General features: G+C 36.8%; 2 protein-coding genes across 4 annotated transcripts; one reads left to right on the top strand and one right to left on the bottom strand.

The window, feature by feature from the left end:
* Positions 1 to 4219: 4219 nt before the first annotated feature.
* LOC18018271 (zinc finger protein ZPR1) lies at positions 4220 to 9836 on the top strand. Of its 3 annotated transcripts, none has more exons than XM_006400691.2 (17): positions 4220 to 4352; positions 4834 to 4961; positions 5460 to 5504; positions 5722 to 5762; positions 5901 to 5982; positions 6162 to 6206; positions 6392 to 6448; positions 6832 to 6891; positions 6996 to 7123; positions 7210 to 7462; positions 7622 to 7688; positions 7787 to 7857; positions 7948 to 8037; positions 8582 to 8690; positions 8952 to 9043; positions 9163 to 9268; positions 9501 to 9836. In XM_006400691.2, the coding sequence occupies exons 2-17, from the start codon at positions 4839 to 4841 to the stop codon at positions 9611 to 9613; spliced, it is 1482 nt and encodes a 493-aa protein (XP_006400754.1). In that variant the 5' UTR covers positions 4220 to 4352; positions 4834 to 4838; the 3' UTR covers positions 9614 to 9836. The 3 variants fall into 3 exon arrangements, with proteins under 3 accessions (XP_006400754.1, XP_006400755.1, XP_006400756.1); XM_006400692.2 differs by having other exon boundaries at positions 4252 to 4395; XM_006400693.2 differs by having other exon boundaries at positions 4263 to 4544.
* Positions 9837 to 10088: 252 nt separating this feature from the next.
* On the bottom strand, positions 10089 to 14179 carry LOC18018270 (poly [ADP-ribose] polymerase 3). Its single transcript, XM_024156938.1, is given in 17 exon segments — positions 10089 to 10404; positions 10496 to 10822; positions 10905 to 10987; positions 11081 to 11183; positions 11260 to 11469; positions 11543 to 11703; positions 11795 to 11871; positions 11957 to 12084; positions 12180 to 12349; positions 12352 to 12416; positions 12501 to 12634; positions 12718 to 12892; positions 12978 to 13105; positions 13202 to 13315; positions 13408 to 13606; positions 13713 to 13954; positions 14042 to 14179. Coding segments are annotated over 17 exon segments (2445 nt in total). The 5' UTR covers positions 14096 to 14179; the 3' UTR covers positions 10089 to 10329.
* Positions 14180 to 16456: the final 2277 nt, after the last annotated feature.

Genomic DNA, 16456 nt, shown 5'->3' with positions numbered 1-16456 from the left:
GGAAATAATATAGACTTTAAACAAACAAACAAGAAAAAATTGTTAGGTAATAAACTAACTTCGAAACTAACTGTTCAAGGCTTTTAATCACTAGTTCAAATCTTATATATATGTGAATCCGATGATTATTCTTGTAGAACGTGGAGGAAGACACCTAACATATATGCACTTTTCAGTTACAAATAGAAAACATATATGCACTTTAGGAGTTGGGAGGTGGGAGCTGCCGTTAATTATTTTCTCTTCCTTTGCCGTCCATTAATAAGGGTTTGCGATAATCGGTGCACATCTAAATTGGTAGTTATCTAATTTGTCAATGAAGTTTGGTAGAAAGTAGAAACTAAAACGGTATGTTTTCCACGTACGTACCTCTATTTTTGGACTTACTCTACAGTGATATGATTGAGTTTTCCATGATCTTTGGATTTTCAGCTCAGTAATCTAAGACTAGATGTTGCTCCAAACACTTGGGAATTTTATCGCTCCGATCTGGTTAGCATCTTTATTCAAATAATATTAAAATAAATAGTTGATGATAAAAGAACAAAAAAACAAGTTTGGCCATATATATAACAAAAAAAAACAAGTTTGGCAGTATGAATGGTACATAAACTGTTTGCGTGTCTCTGACATTTCCCAAAGATAAGAGCTTGACATTTTGAGTTGTGAGCCGTTCTATTTTACATTAGAAAATGAACAAATAATCACTAGATTTTAGTGATTTACTACCATCACTTTCATCTATGACGATATGGATCATCAATCGTGCATGTATATCTTTCATCCTTTAGATAATACACATATGACCTACACCTTAATATGACAATGGCTTCACAGCCTTAATCGTACTAGACCAAATGCTTAAACTGTTAAACACCAATGTACATTTTAATTTTAGTGGTGACAAAATAGTTAAAATATTGTCAGAACAAAAGTCTGTAGAATAGTTTATGTGTATAAGTGTATTGATAGTGAATAACTTTGGTCTTAAAATCATACAAAACTTTTCAAAAATTTAATTTATAAGAATATTTTTAATCTACATAAATAAACAAAACAGTATTCACATAATCGTATATAAATACTTCCCATTGTTATACGCTTTTTAATCAAGCCCTCTACATATAAGGGTATCGATCGATCTCCATACCAGATAAGAAATAATTTCTTTATTATTGCAAGAGTATTTGCTCATCTCTTCTTAAATATTCAACTGTCCTTTTTTCATATACTGTTCACGCGGCTGATCCGCTCTCCACTGGTCCCCAAGTACATAGCTTCCAATTAATAGCCATCAACCTTATCGATATATTACATGCGAATCAATGAAATACTTTGTAGATCAACAAGTGGTCGTGTAAAATAAAACGTCGACCAAGGTAACTAATCTGTTTGAAGTTTTCCCATTAACGAGAGTACCTTCGAGATTACTAATCGGTTTGGTTTAGTAACCACGAGGTACATTACATCATCTTCCCCCACTAATGTTCGATAAGGCTCAGCATCTGGCCGGATAGGTCTTTCAACTTTTGAGAGTAAGCTTGGATCCATATTGGCATAAGAGATGCATGGCTTTACAACAAAATAATCTTGCATTACTCAACAATATTCAAAATGTATTTCCATTAACAAATTACTTAATTTGTGAGAAATACAACGACACTTCTTGTAAAACACAAGTAATATATACTATTTAGAAGAAAAAAAAAAATATATATATATATAACTATTAGAAAATTTATGTCAACTCGATCGAGAGCAATGTTGTTGTATGGTTTTTAGCTCTTATGGCTAGTCAGCTTAAGTAAACTCGAAGCAAGGTTGTTGTATTGTTTTAGGCTCCTAAGATTGTTGTAAAAAATTAACACCGTATCAACTGTGAAGAGTATTATAAAACTAAATTCACATATTTCTCTATATATATAACACGAAGAAATCCACAATTATGGAGGAAATTCCCACAAGCAAAGAAGAAACAAAGACTACCGCGTAAAACCGCACGACAGCTATCTAGTTCATAAATGACTAAATTATCTTGAAATCAATTAAACTGGAAGCATAAATGAATTCACTAGAAGAGGCCGGAAACAAATATTTTTTTAAAGTAACTGATTTGGAATTATACGTATAAATGAATGACATGTTTATAGATTTTAGACTTTCACTAACATTTTATTTAATAAATCTTCGCATATAATGTATAAAAAGACTTTTTTTTTTTTTCCTTTTGTTCAGCAACTAATAAGTAATAGATAGGTATGACTATAAACGAACTTTCAGCACTCGAGCTACGAGGGATTTGGTGCGAACCTCATCTCAAAAAGTCCTTTGGGCTAAAGGGATTTGGTTTTCTCACCACTGCCCCAAATTCGGGTTTATCTCCTGGTTTGCCCTGTTAGACAGACTTAGTATTGGTGATAGAATGCAACATTGGAATGCCAACATTCCCACTGGCTGTATTCTATGCAATGCTCAATTGGAAACACGTAGCCATCTTTTTTTCTCATGCCCTTACTCAAAGCAGGTGTGGTCAAATTTGGCAAGAGGAGTTTTGCTTCAGGATTTCACGGTGGAATGGACGGATTTGGTGAGGATCATCTCGACTTCTTACCAAACTCGAATCAAAACTTTCATCATTCGATATTTGTTTCAATCTACTGTTTATGGACTATGGAGAGAACGGAATGAAAGACGGCATGGAGGAAGCACAACGCCTGCTGCAACACTAATAAGGGTCATTGACAAAGGTATCAGGAATCAATTGAGTGCCATCCGATTGCTGGGAGACTCTCGTTACAAAGAAGGTCTGCAACTCTGGTTTGCAACAAGACCAAGAACATGATCGAAGCTTTGTAATCTTTTACTGCTTTGTCTTTTACATAAACAGCTCGCATTCACTATGTAGAAACGCTATTTTTTTTCGGGTTTGAATACAATTTAACATTCATCCAAAAAAAAAAATAGATAGGTATGGAATCGGTGCAGTGGACTTTGTGAAACATTTTATTGAGTGACAGGTCAGAGACTAAGACACTTTTGATAACTGTATAGCACATGTACGATGTCTAGTTCATTGGATTTTTGCCCTTTTTTTGTGCATTTCGATATGGGTGTCATGTGGGTTTTGAATTTAGGAACACACGCTTCAAACTTCTGAACCCATTCCAATATGCCCCACCGTTACGCTGACACAGCATGTTTTATTACATTTAGCTATTGGCTATTGCTGGTCATGTAACTTATCAGAAACTGACCTTACAAAAACCATAATTTTTTTTTATTAGCTACAATAACAAACAACAACAAAATTCCATAATATGCTTCCCTTCCTGGCTAAACCCAATATACTTCGTGTTTGAGTGAATTGTAGTTGTAGATTATCCGAGAGCTTGAAAAACAGATGCTTTGTTCTTCTCGACTAGTGTGCCTAACATTTACTTTGGGCCCTAAGACTCTGAAGGACATGAAACTCTGTTTAATTCCTATGTTCACCAATAATCTAGATGAATGAAGTTTACAAAGCTATCAAGTGATAAGGTGGCAAACATTTTGTATGAGAGTGAGATTGAGAGGAACCTTGTCATTAGCCATTATCTAGCTGAGTCGAGACTGGTGAGTGTTCCCAAATATTCATTCTCTTTCTCGTTCTCACTTTCCTGATTTTTAATTCAGTTTCTTACATATTTCTCTTCTCATTTTATTTGGCTCTTTTTCTTCGTAAAAACAAAATCATTTTATCATCTATAACAAACAAAAAACTATATTTTTCCCCCATATGATATGATTTGAATTTTAGAAAACAAACAAAAATTAGTTGAGAATTTGATATAAATTATGACTGTAAGTGACCGGATTATTATTGAATATTATGAAAGAAAGTAGGATACCATGTTATTATATTCAGACATTATGGTGAACAACTGAACATGACAGAAAGCTTTCCGCAACACTCACCACGACAATGGGTTCTACTTGTAGCATTCTCTGAAATATTTGATAAACATGTAAGCAATAATCATTAAAACTATATTTTTTGGAAATCGAATGCCAAATGTTTAAAACCACTAGGTTTAGGGACTTCCACAATCCTCATAATTATTAGTAAGACTTTTGTTTTTTAGATGTCCCCGAATTGGTTAACTTAACCTCGACTTTTAGTTAATTTTTACTGTTCACCAAGAAAAGAAAGACTAGCTTGTTGCTTAACAAAGAAAACGAAGTCGTTTTAAAAAAATAAAACTAACGAACGACGAAGGGTTCTGCAAACAACCCTAAATCGCGAGCAGCAGAGCCGAGATTCCCTCTCCTCGTCTGAATCCATATTCGCTACCCTCTTGCTCTGCCTCGGCGACGTGAGCTCTCTCCCTCTCTTTTCCTTTCCTGTCCCTGCTCGAGGTGCAAAGCTCTCTGTTCCTTGTTCTGTTTCGTGTCTCTGCTCCTAGCTCTCATCTCTTTCGAGAGGACTCTCTTATCTCTGCTTTCTATTCTGTGGTTTAGTCTTTCTGTATCTCTAAAACCTTTGCAGCAGCAGATTTAGTCTTTAGGTGAGGAACCAACTTCTCTTAAAGAAAAATGCAGGAAATTTAACACTATCTATATGCTTTTTCCAGGAAATTGCAAAAATTCATCAACGAAATTTTGCTATGCCAACTTCAAATATAGACCCTTTTAGATTATTAGCGTAGAGATTGTTTCTGGAACCCTGATAATCACAAAGTTTCGTGCTTTTAGCTTATCTTTTTCGTTTCTTCCTAATGTGTTGCTCGCAAATCATTCGAAATCACTGACTTCGCGGCTAATCGGATTTCTTGGGATTGTTTGGAGAAACTTCAGTGATAATGGACAACGGAAATGATCAGCAAATCGATGTTAGATCGGTGGTTGAAGCTGTTTCCGCCGATCACTCCTTCGGTGCTCCCCTCTACGTAGTTGAGAGCATGTGCATGCGCTGCAATGAAAATGTACCTCTCTCTCTCTCTCACACACTTACACAGTTTCTTTGCGTCTTCTGATGTTTGTTGTGTAGTCCTTATCCTTTGTCACAGGAAGACATAGTTATACTTGATGAAACCTTTGCTAACTAATATAGGGTCTAGAAAACAGTCTAGTTTCTCTCTAGTTTTTTCAGCTTGTTTCCAATAATGTACAAATGTAATTGCACATAGCTGTAACGTATAATATCATTGGTTCTTTCTGCAATCAAGTGGTTCTTGAGATTGTTATTGAAATGTAGCTGTGATGAATACAACTTATTTTGGTGATGGATTTAGTAATTTGAGGCTAGATATATTGATATTTGTGGGGTGCAGTTGCAATCAATTGAAAATTATTTATATGGCAAACTTTCAGCTACTAGTCTATTATTACCGAGTTATTTACTTCAGTTGTAAAGAGATTTTCGTGGTCTTTCTACTGATCCTTCTCCTGTGTATAAAATTTGGTTCTTGTTTCTTTCCCAGGGAACTACTAGATTTCTGATGACCTTAATTCCTCACTTCAGAAAGGTATGTCGTACTCTGTTTTGAAGAGGACCAACTTTTGTTCATTTTCCAAATTCATATACTCACTGTAAATTAGCCACATTCTCGAGCGTTAAAATTTTCAATTTTATTATTTGGAAGATACTTGTCTACCTTGGTTGTGTGTTCTATTTATACCTTTATGGCTTCATCTACCTTGTGTTACCTGAAAATCTGACCGCTAAACTACCTCTGGTTACAGGTCTTAATATCTGCATTTGAATGTCCACATTGCGGAGAAAGGTACAACTTTTAACGATTTTGAGATACTTTTAACAATCTGGTATAAGCAGGATTTAAATAAAAATATCACTAAATAGTTTCTGTTTTTCTCAATTGAAAAAAGAAAGCCTTTAATTTTAATTCTTATCTATGTTATAGGAATAATGAAGTTCAGTTTGCGGGCGAGATTCAACCCCGAGGATGCTGTTACCATCTAGAGGTTCTATCGGGCGATGTGAAGGTTAATAGAATAATTTAAATCTACATTTCTGTTCATTGCGTTTAATTTCATTTTAAGGTGCACTTACAGTATGGTAGAATGTAGCAATCCAAGCTTATTATAGGAAACGTGAATATTTGTTTTTAGTTCTCTCTCACTCCTTAAGCTAATTCTACCTTCTTGTTTCTGTCTGAATGCAGATATTTGACCGGCAAGTTGTGAAATCTGAATCAGCCACTATTAAGGTCAGTTGTCTTGTATATTTCTGGGATGCCATTGCTTCTTTGGAATCACAATACTCTGATTTTACAAACTCAGGCCGCTTCCTGCATATTTATGAGAATTCTGAATTAGTTTTCTTCTCATATCATGAAAATTAGACTGATTTGAAGCTTGAAACTGACAGTAGTTTGTGAATATATGCATTCAGATTCCTGAACTGGATTTTGAGATTCCACCAGAGGCCCAACGTGGAAGTTTGTCTACTGTAAGTCGTTACTATCTTAACCATCTTTGTTATGAACAGTTCATTTTATGGGGTGTGTATTTCTTAGAAAAACCTAAAGTCGTGTAGTATACTCATTAGAACAAATTAGTGATGCATTTAATGATGATATATGCATTAACTTGTCACTTTGGCAATGATTGTCGGGAAGATCTTCATGAGAGCCCTATCTGTGTTAATTTTTAGCTTTAACCTGGTGTTAGCAGTTGGGAAAACCTCTTGTTGGCGTTGTCTCTTTCTTAGTGGGATCTTATAGACCTATGTAATTACGTTTCAGATTTTTGGTGTTCCTAAATTCCAGTTCCTTGGGAATAGCTCCCACTTGTTGTTTTTTTTTTTTAAATTTGTTCTTGTTTACTTTACAGGTGGAAGGGATATTAGCACGGGCTGCCGATGAACTGAGTGCTCTTCAAGAAGAACGCAGGGTAAATTCTGACTGGGAGCTGGACATTTATGTTTATGCCCAGTTTTTTTGGTTTTACAGTCAAGAATCTTTACGACTTTTAACTATATATTTTGCTGGACACAGAAAGTTGATCCTAAAACTGCTGAAGCAATAGACCAATTCTTGTCCAAACTTAGAGCTTGTGCTAAAGCAGAGACACCCTTCACCTTCATCTTGGACGATCCTGCTGGAAACAGTTTCATTGAGAACCCGTAAGGATATCCAATTTGGAAGTACCCACAAATTAGAAGAAGTTGTGTTTCTCTTATTTGCTTATGACAAGTTTACAACATGACAGACATGCTCCATCACCAGATCCCTCTTTAACCATCAAATTCTATGAGCGAACACCAGAGCAACAAGCAACACTTGGATATCTTGCTGACCCATCTCAGGCTGCACAATCAGAAGGGACCCTTGGCGCACCTTCTGCTGAAACAACTTCTGTACCTCATGGAACTATCGGAGCAACAGCTGGTCATCGAGTGATTGCCCAGAGTAATAGCACTGATATATCAGATAACTTGTTCAGATACACTGCCCCTGAAGAGGTAACTTCTGACTCCTTAACTTTTGGAATAGTTTTTTTTTTTAATGTTCAAGGTTATGATCACTCAAGAAAACAAATCACTGTTAAAATTTGTATTTGGAAGAGTGACAAATTTAGATGGTAATAAGATTTATATAACACGTTAAATTTGTTCTAACAGGTGATGACTTTCCCTTCAACCTGCGGAGCATGTATGAAGTTGTGTGAGACACGGATGTTCGTGACTAGTATCCTTTCAAAGTTTGGATGTCCATTCCTTGGTTTTTCCGTATATTTTATTTATCGGTGAACTCCTAGATGTTGTTTAACACTTGACAGAAAATAGAAATCCCGTACTTTCAGGAGGTTATTGTCATGGCATCCACATGTGAGGATTGTGGCTATCGCAATTCTGAGGTTTGGTCCCATTGGTTTGATTTTGTTTGAGATTTTGCAGACATATGCCTTGTCTTTAGGTCATTAACTATTTTGGGTAATCGTGCGCAGTTAAAGCCTGGTGGTGCAATTCCTGAAAAGGGAAAGAAAATCACCCTCTTTGTGAGAAACATCGCTGACCTTAGCCGAGACGTTATCAAGGTTAGTTTTTCGCTTCAGTATGTTTGTATACTGTAGTAGCGCACCAGAAATCTCCTTTGGGAAAATCTGGAAGAGTGGCGAAGCCAGAGAGATTTGCCCATATCATTCATTGTATCGTAGTTGAGAATGTCGCATTACCGTTGAAGTATATGCCCTTTCAGAAACATGGGAATTGAACTTTAACAGAATGTATGTAGTTTAAGTTGGGTAAAGTTTTGACAATGAATCTAGCTCACTGCTGGATTTTGACTTGGCACCGTGAAAAATCATCATACTTTCATTCTAGCACAAAACAAAATACTTAGATCGTGGAAGGTGCTATGGAAGTGTCAAATAAGTGCCAAAACTTCGAGATACTATGTGAAATAGGCTTGTTTGATCTTTCTCGAAGGTATAACTATATAACACATCTGATGGCAATATAATAGTAGACAGCCTCATGAACCACTGCGTAGGCTAGGAAATGGGTTAATACTAGTTTATACTTTTGGACTAACACCTTCTAATATGTCATTAATAGTGATTTTTTTTTATCGCGTATTAGTCAGACACAGCAGGAGTGAAAATCCCAGAACTTGATCTGGAGCTAGCTGGTGGTACACTTGGTGGAATGGTAACAACAGTGGAAGGATTGGTCACACAGATCAGAGAAAGTTAGTATGACCTTTCAACATCTCAACGTTATCCTTTATCCTTGTCAAGTCTGAATCACGCGCCTTAATCATTTATAAGTGATCTAAGTACTGTAGAACAGATATACTGAACCATGGCATAATGTCAGTATGTCAAGCAGCTGATCCAAGTATCCTATAAGCTTTCATTGTTTGGATAACGGATGCGTTTCGAGATTTGTTTTTGTAATGATGGATTATAGCTCTTAGCTACTGACCCAAGTGTGGTATGGGTTCTCACAGGCCTAGCGAGAGTACACGGATTCACATTTGGTGACAGTCTTGACGAGAGTAAGAAGAACAAGTGGAGAGAATTCGGATCCAGGCTAACTAAGGTAGCGTCTTCTTTGAACTTCTGTTAAGTATTAGCCTTGTCGTGTTCTTGATGTGCAAGAAAAATCAAAGCAACAAGATACCTGGTTTCTGTAATGAATAATGTTTACTTCTCTTGCAGCTCCTAAGCTTAGAACAGCCATGGACTTTGATTCTTGATGATGAATTAGCGAATTCCTTTATTTCACCAGTAACAGATGATATGAAAGATGATCATCAGCTCACATGTAAGTTCCTCGTTTTCCCTGACAAGATCGAAACAGATATTCGTTCTGTATCCATTCATTTCTTATTTTTCGTATGAGAGGCTTAAAAGTTTCACTCATTATGAAAAACAACATTCAGAAGAGGTTTTGTACACTGCACTATAAAAATGACTTAAACTAGGACTCAATGTGTGAATTAGGACAGGGGTCCATGGGTTTCGAATAACATGTGTTGTGATGCTTGAACTTACAGATGAAGAGTACGAGAGGTCATGGGAGCAAAACGAGGAGTTGGGTCTCAACGACATAGATACTTCTTCAGCCGATGCTGCTTATGAATCCACAGAGACAACTAAATTACCTTAAACCTAAGCGGGATAACTTAAATTTGGGGTTAGTGGTGATGATCAGAGACGTGGATCTGTAAGTTTTTTGTTGTATGGTAACAGATCAAAGAATCAACCAAAATGCTTCACCTTTTTTTTTGTTCTTTTGAGTTATTTTTTCTCACACACTTCTTTGATACTATCTTACAGTACTTAAAAACTAATGGTATCTATACGATGCTTCACTTTTTTTCTTTTGGTTAGTCATCAGTGTTTTTTTCTTTCTTTTCTTTGTCGTTAAATTGTCAATTTACAGAAACAGTCATGAAGCTAAACTATTTCTAACCTAAAAAAAGGTAAAAAAACAGTGTCTTCTACTCCTAATTCCGAAACAACCAATCTGTTTTGTTGTGCTACACGTATTCATTTATCAGTTGAATTTGCTGAAAACTGCTTAGACAAAATAACTGACATACGAAATATATATTGAAATTATTTTTAATAACTGATAAAACATTGCTTTAAACCGGACATATCATAAGTAGAGTAGTTAGTTAATCACTGTGTAAATCTATTTACATAGCAAAAAGCTTTACACAGCAGAGCGCAGTTACGTAGTTAACAGTTTCCTTACAACCCAAGAGAAGAAGCCACTTTTACATTCGCCATTGCAAACCTAATGAAGAAAACATGAAACCACCAAAAACAGCCTACCCATTTGGCTTCTTGCCAACCCAAACCGCAAGAATCACACCGCTACTCTGGTTCAACATCGATTATCTCAGTTCCCTTCTCCTCGTACTTCACTTCCACCAAGAACCTAATACTTGTCTGTGTCAAGAAAAACCAAAATATTACTAATGAGCCAACAACCCTAAGTGTCTTTAACTATAAACAGAATTCAGTTTTTGCCCTGTTTTACCTGTTTCGGATCATACACAGCGTACTCATTGTACTCAAGAGGACTGTCCTTATGCTCCGAAGGAACCAGTCTTCCACAAGGGACCTTTATGTCATCTCGCCACATGAAATGCTCTGATTCTTCTGTCTTCTTCCTCCCTAGGCCTTTAACTCCAACCTTCTTCTCTTCTAATGTCTTTGTGTCCTCCGGTAGATTTGTGAATTCTGTAACTTCCTCGCCAAGGGAAGCAACGGCTAATACAAGAAACCCTTCCGGTCTATCCACAGCCGTGAAACCGTACCTTGCTGCTTCGGCAGCTGCATCTGAACACACTATAGCTCTCCCAAACTACACAGAAAAGAATCACAAAAGACACTAATGATCCGACCATATGAAGAAACTAGCCAAAAAAAAAAAAATCTTTTATTACCATGTAACCAGGGACCGGAAGAGAGCAGACAGCTGGTAAGAACCCCTTGTAGATATGTCTCAACAGATTCGAGCTACGAGTCCCTATGAGAAACGAAAAAATACCAATAATTTACTTTTGACCATATTCCCAAACATGAAATAACAGTATATTCCGTATTACTCCTAGCTTCTTACCACACCATAAAAGAACCTTGTTCGGTAACTTCTTGATGTCATCTAATGAAGGAATTGCGTCTGATTCAACCGCAAAAACATTCTCCACCGTCGCACTATACTCCTGAAACAAACACACCATTGTAGTTTACATCATCTGCAATATATGTGAAAAGCGTATGCCAGGGGAGGGAGCTTACAACGTCAGAGACTTTCACAGGCTCATAAGTAGTCTTGAGGTACTTCACAACCATCTTGTAATCATCGGACTCTTTGTCCACCATAGAAATCTTGCAGCCAAGTTTGTTGTACCGATCAGACAACGGGTCATCTAGTGTGTCTCCTCGCATGTCCCCTATCAAACGAGAGGCCGTGTTTATGTCCCTCACCGTCTCAAAAGCAGATGCCGCCTGCCACATTAATCCGATACTATAAATATCAAGATATAACACACACAAAAAGAGAGGGGACTAATTTGCGTACATGGTCTGCAAGTTCATGGAAGTCGTGCAATCGCATTGGCCTTGTGGTGTGCAGTAAAGAGAACCACCGTGAGCTAAAATCTGCCCACATTGCTTCTGCTTTCTGACCCGTCTCCTTTGTTGTCTTGAGCTTGTCAACAAACTCCAACAACACCTCCTCGCCTGAAAAAATTCAGAGACACAGAACTCGTGAGTCAAAATATATATCAGCAACAAGTGATATACAAAAGATTATGGTAAAACCAGGGCCTACATCGTTTCAAGTGGATATCAGTCAGCATTCCCATAGGCAGATCAGGTGGATCCAAACCAAGCTCCATCAAGGCGTATCTACGAGAAAAATACCAATGATCAGAACAGTCACAAGTAGAGAAGGATTCTTGATAGAGATGAAGAATGTGCTAAGAACAGTTACTTGTAAATCTCTTGACCACACAGAACTTTAAGGAAGTTTGCAACAAACGGATCAAGTTTGCAATGAGCAGCAGCAACACCAAGCTGTCTTAGACCAAGCGCTCCACTTCTCACTTCGATTCCATCATCCTGCAGAATCCACGAAACACCAAAGTACTAAACATTTACCAGATACATAAACCATCCAAAGAGGTGACTTGAGATGCAAGGAACAACGGTCATACCATGTCAATTGGGAAGAACTTATGAGGCTTCTTCTGAATTTTCTTCTCACGTTCCCACGGCTCGAACTCATTCCCGGTTATCTCCTCAAAGAGTCTCGCGAACTCTTTGATCGCATCTTCTTCATCCTCCCACTCTTCAAGACGCTCTTCCGCATTAGGGTCATCTCCTATTTTCCTCTCTTGAAATACATATTCAGGTTGCTCTCAGGCACCGTGACTAGCTGCATAATACAATACCTGCAAAAACCAGCAGATTAGAAAAAGCCTTATCCCCCTAAGAAAAAAAAAATCAGAAAATTTGAGGGTTTGTCTGGATCATACTCATTACGCCCTTTTCCCAAATCGCATATGGAGAAGGCGCAGTTATACAAAAGTCCGTCTTTTTCAAATATCTTCCCACCTCTCTCCTGTAGGTTTGTGTCCTTGTAGACTCCTCTTTTGCCATACATTTTTAGCTGAAAACATCAAACACAAATCAGATTCTCCAAATCATCCCATTTGAAACTAGCATTAATTAGATGTGCTAATTAATAAACACCTCGGCTGCTAAGGATTCAATTGCTTCCTCGCTTGGATCTTGCTTATCCCATGGGATTCCTTTCCCTTCCACTGAAAGATCACTGACAACATCATAAGCTTCGAGTGGCTGAGCTTCTTGTTTCTCCACGCTATCTATCAACCACGCTTCGCTCACAACTGGTATACCTTGTTCCCTTGAGTCACAAGTAACAACACCAGAGTTGAAGATTTAAAATACACAAAATATACAAGCTCTGTTACAAACCTCTAAACACTTACATTGCTTCCACCAGTTTTGAGGAACCACCTCGTTCTCTTTCAGCTGGAGAAACCACCAAACATGTTACACCTTGAACAGTATTAGACACTTTCCCACCGTGTCTCTCAATCTTCTTCTTCCAATATTGCTGCAACAACAGGGAGAGGGAAAATAACCCTCTTAAGCGTGTATAGCAAGGAACCATAATAAAGATCACAACAAAGTTAAAGTGAAACTACGTTACATGCGTTCTCGTGAGACGTCCCATGAGAGAGATCATCACTCCCGTGAAGGGTTTATCAGCAGAGGTCAACTCTCTTTTTGGCCGACTTTTCGGGTCCTGATGTTTCTTGATTAACTATTGCCATATCATTTAATAGTAAGAAATTAAGAACATAAAAATGAAAAGCAGAGTCTTGATGGATTGGATCCTTGAATATGGGAACTTACATCAGATATAGCAGAGTTCATGATGGAATCAGGGAGTTTAATTGGCTCGTCTTTTCTAGGGGGATTCTTCGTGCTGAAGACGCAACTACACCATTCACTAATCTCACCTCCACAGATAAATCTTTTCTCGTTGTCACAAATCAAAGTTCCCCGGCATAAAGGACATTTAGCCAAAGCCCCATAAAACATTAAATCTTGGCTGCTCAAGACCAAAAAAAAAAAAAGTTAAAACTTCGGAATACGAAAATCGTTACAGATAAAATAAAAACTTGTCTTAACTTCTAACGATCTATCATAACACTAACCATTGAGCTAGTAACGTTTCTTCCGGAGCAGAACAATCCTGACCGTTGGTTTCAAGAACTTCTTTAATCTGATCAACGGACAGATTCTCCTCAACCGCTTTGCAAAACTCATTATACTCTGACGCAGCATCTCCGGCGCCGTTGACTGAACGACCGTTATCGTTTTCCGGCTTTGCCTTCTTATGAGACTGTCCAGTTTCTGGAAGCTTCCCTTCCGCCTTGTGCTTCCGCAAATTTCCCTTCTGAAGAAAAAAAAATAATGGAGTAAATTAAATTGATTCAAATACACATAAACACAAATTAAAAGATCATTTGACGTTGAAATTTACCTTCTGTTCGTCTCCAGACATGTGCGCGTGAGATCTCGTCTCATGCACCTTCATCGAGCAAAATCTTTTTAACTGTTTGATTCTAAGAAATACGAAAAGCTTTGTTTTCGAGTGTTTGCAGAAATTCCCTTCTTTGGTTTTCAGACGCAAAAAGATAATATAGAAGACGATATGTTTTTTTGTATTAACGGTGCAGTGAGAAACTGAGGATGCTACTCTGTCTTCTCTGAAGACAAACAAGTGTTCTCGAGCATGTTCAGGTTTTGCCACGTGTCGAAATGGGTTCTCTTTCTGTGGACAGGTGGTTTTGGTCTCCAGTTATTTCTTTGTTTTATCTCTTTTAATCTCTGCATGTTGCCATCTTCGATCTTTCTAAATGTTACATCGTGTCGCTGTTACTATGGCGACTCGTTTCATTCTTTTTCTGTATTTCACTTCGGTAAGGATGATTCCTGTTCATATAAAAGCCTAATTAAATAGAAAACAGAGAAACATTAAAATAGCTCATTGGAGTTTTATTATATGCAAAAGAGGAGAAAACGTAAAGGAAAAACCACGAACTAAAAGATTTCGATAGATTATTTTATAAATTAAAGAAGGAGAATTGCTTTGTTGAACCCTTAAAAAAAATTTACATCAATGCTCATAAGAACATTTATAAATTGATATTGGATCATAAAGTTGAGTTTGTATTTGTTTGTGTATATTTTAATATGTGTAACCATCGCTGGAGCTTTCTCAGCACTGGGTTTACAGAACAATGTGCTACATTATATGGTTCGGACGTAATTAAACGAACAAGATTAAAGTTTCATTTCTCCTATGCAAGAGTTCATTACAGAGTTGGCCTGACTATTGGTCAAGCATGTATTAAGGCCGAAACTGGTTAAGCATGTGTCAGGGCCTTCAATTAATGTGTTAAACACTTTAGACCATTATTTTTTAGCAAAAACGCTAAGAGTTTTATTGGTATTTGTCCATCTCAATAGAAAGAAGGTAACACGTTTAGATCTTTGTCAAGCTTTTAGGATGTTTTTCAAAATGTTATTAGTAAGTCCGAGATTTTTTGTATGTTGGAGGCCTAAATGTTCAGGACCGGCTTTGATTAGTTAACTCCAAATTTTAATTTATAAATATGAACTGACAATAGAAAAATTTTCTACACTGCGGCAAAAAAACGGTTATTTACATATTTTCCTGAACAAAAAAGAATGATAGCTTAACAAAATTTTATTGACATGTGCTTTAGAGTACCATTAGAAAATAGAAACAATTACATAATAAGACACTTTCTGAGTTTAGAATTACAGAAAAAGTTACTTTGTGCTATTGAGGCACTTTCAACATACAAGATAACATTTCTATCCTTCATGACATATGACGACAATTTCTTTAATTTTTTAGTTCTGCTCTGGAAAAGTTTCTCCCATGGTTTTCTCTTTCTGCAGTAAGAACAAAAAAAACCTAGAAATCAAATCTTCTAATTCCCGATCAAAGATTAGTATAAATCAAAACTGACTTTCTAGAGATTTCAAATTCCCCAACACAGACATCAAGAAGGTGTGATAATATGGAAGGATGATGGCAGTTGGAGATGACGAAGGGAAGACGATATGTAAAAGAGATTTCTTTTTTGTTTTTCATTTAAATAAGAAAACTTAAAATCATTTATGAAGTTTGAAACAACTTTCGTCTATTAGGTCTTTGCTCTCTTATCCTAAAATCTTTCCCCTTTCTTGCTCCAAAACGTTTCCAAAATCTTAATAAGATTCCTGCTTGGACACACTTAATTCCTTTTTTTCTGGGTATTTCAATTTCAAATTCTTTCTCAATATACCTCTCGATTCCAGCAAATCCCAAATGTGTTCATTCATTTGTTCGTTTTACCTCCTGATCCAGCAAAGCTTTGATTATGTTTTGGTAATTTCTTGCTTTGTGACAACTTGAAGAAGGAAAAAATTTCAGTTTGCGTATATTTTGTTTCTAATTCACCATCCATATCCACCAATCCAGCATCCACCATCTCTATATCCACATGTTCGGGTATATAGGTTCATAGCATTTCATATGCTTGAATACTTTTCCAAACCAGTTGCATCTTATTATTTAGTATCTTACACCTGAAATTATGTCCAAAGGTGCCATTCTTAAACATTTATAACCAACTTCCTAAACACCTAATCCACCTATTCAATCTTCAATGTACACAAATTATATCTACATATGTCCACCTCGCCATATCCACAAACATTCTGTCATGTCTTCGTCCATAAACAAGAACTATATCAATGCATGAACATCACATTCTACTAAAAATGTACGCACTCCATATCTACCACTTCATCATCCACCATCTGTATATCCACATATTCAGGTATATAGGATAATTGCATCTTATTATTTAGTATCTTTACT

This window comes from Eutrema salsugineum, unplaced genomic scaffold (genome assembly GCF_000478725.1).
Source record: "Eutrema salsugineum unplaced genomic scaffold, Eutsalg1_0 scaffold_2, whole genome shotgun sequence".
Classification (NCBI taxonomy): Eukaryota; Viridiplantae; Streptophyta; class Magnoliopsida; order Brassicales; family Brassicaceae; genus Eutrema; species Eutrema salsugineum.
Note: the sequence above shows the minus strand (reverse complement) of the source record. Positions and strands in the feature narration are given on the sequence as shown.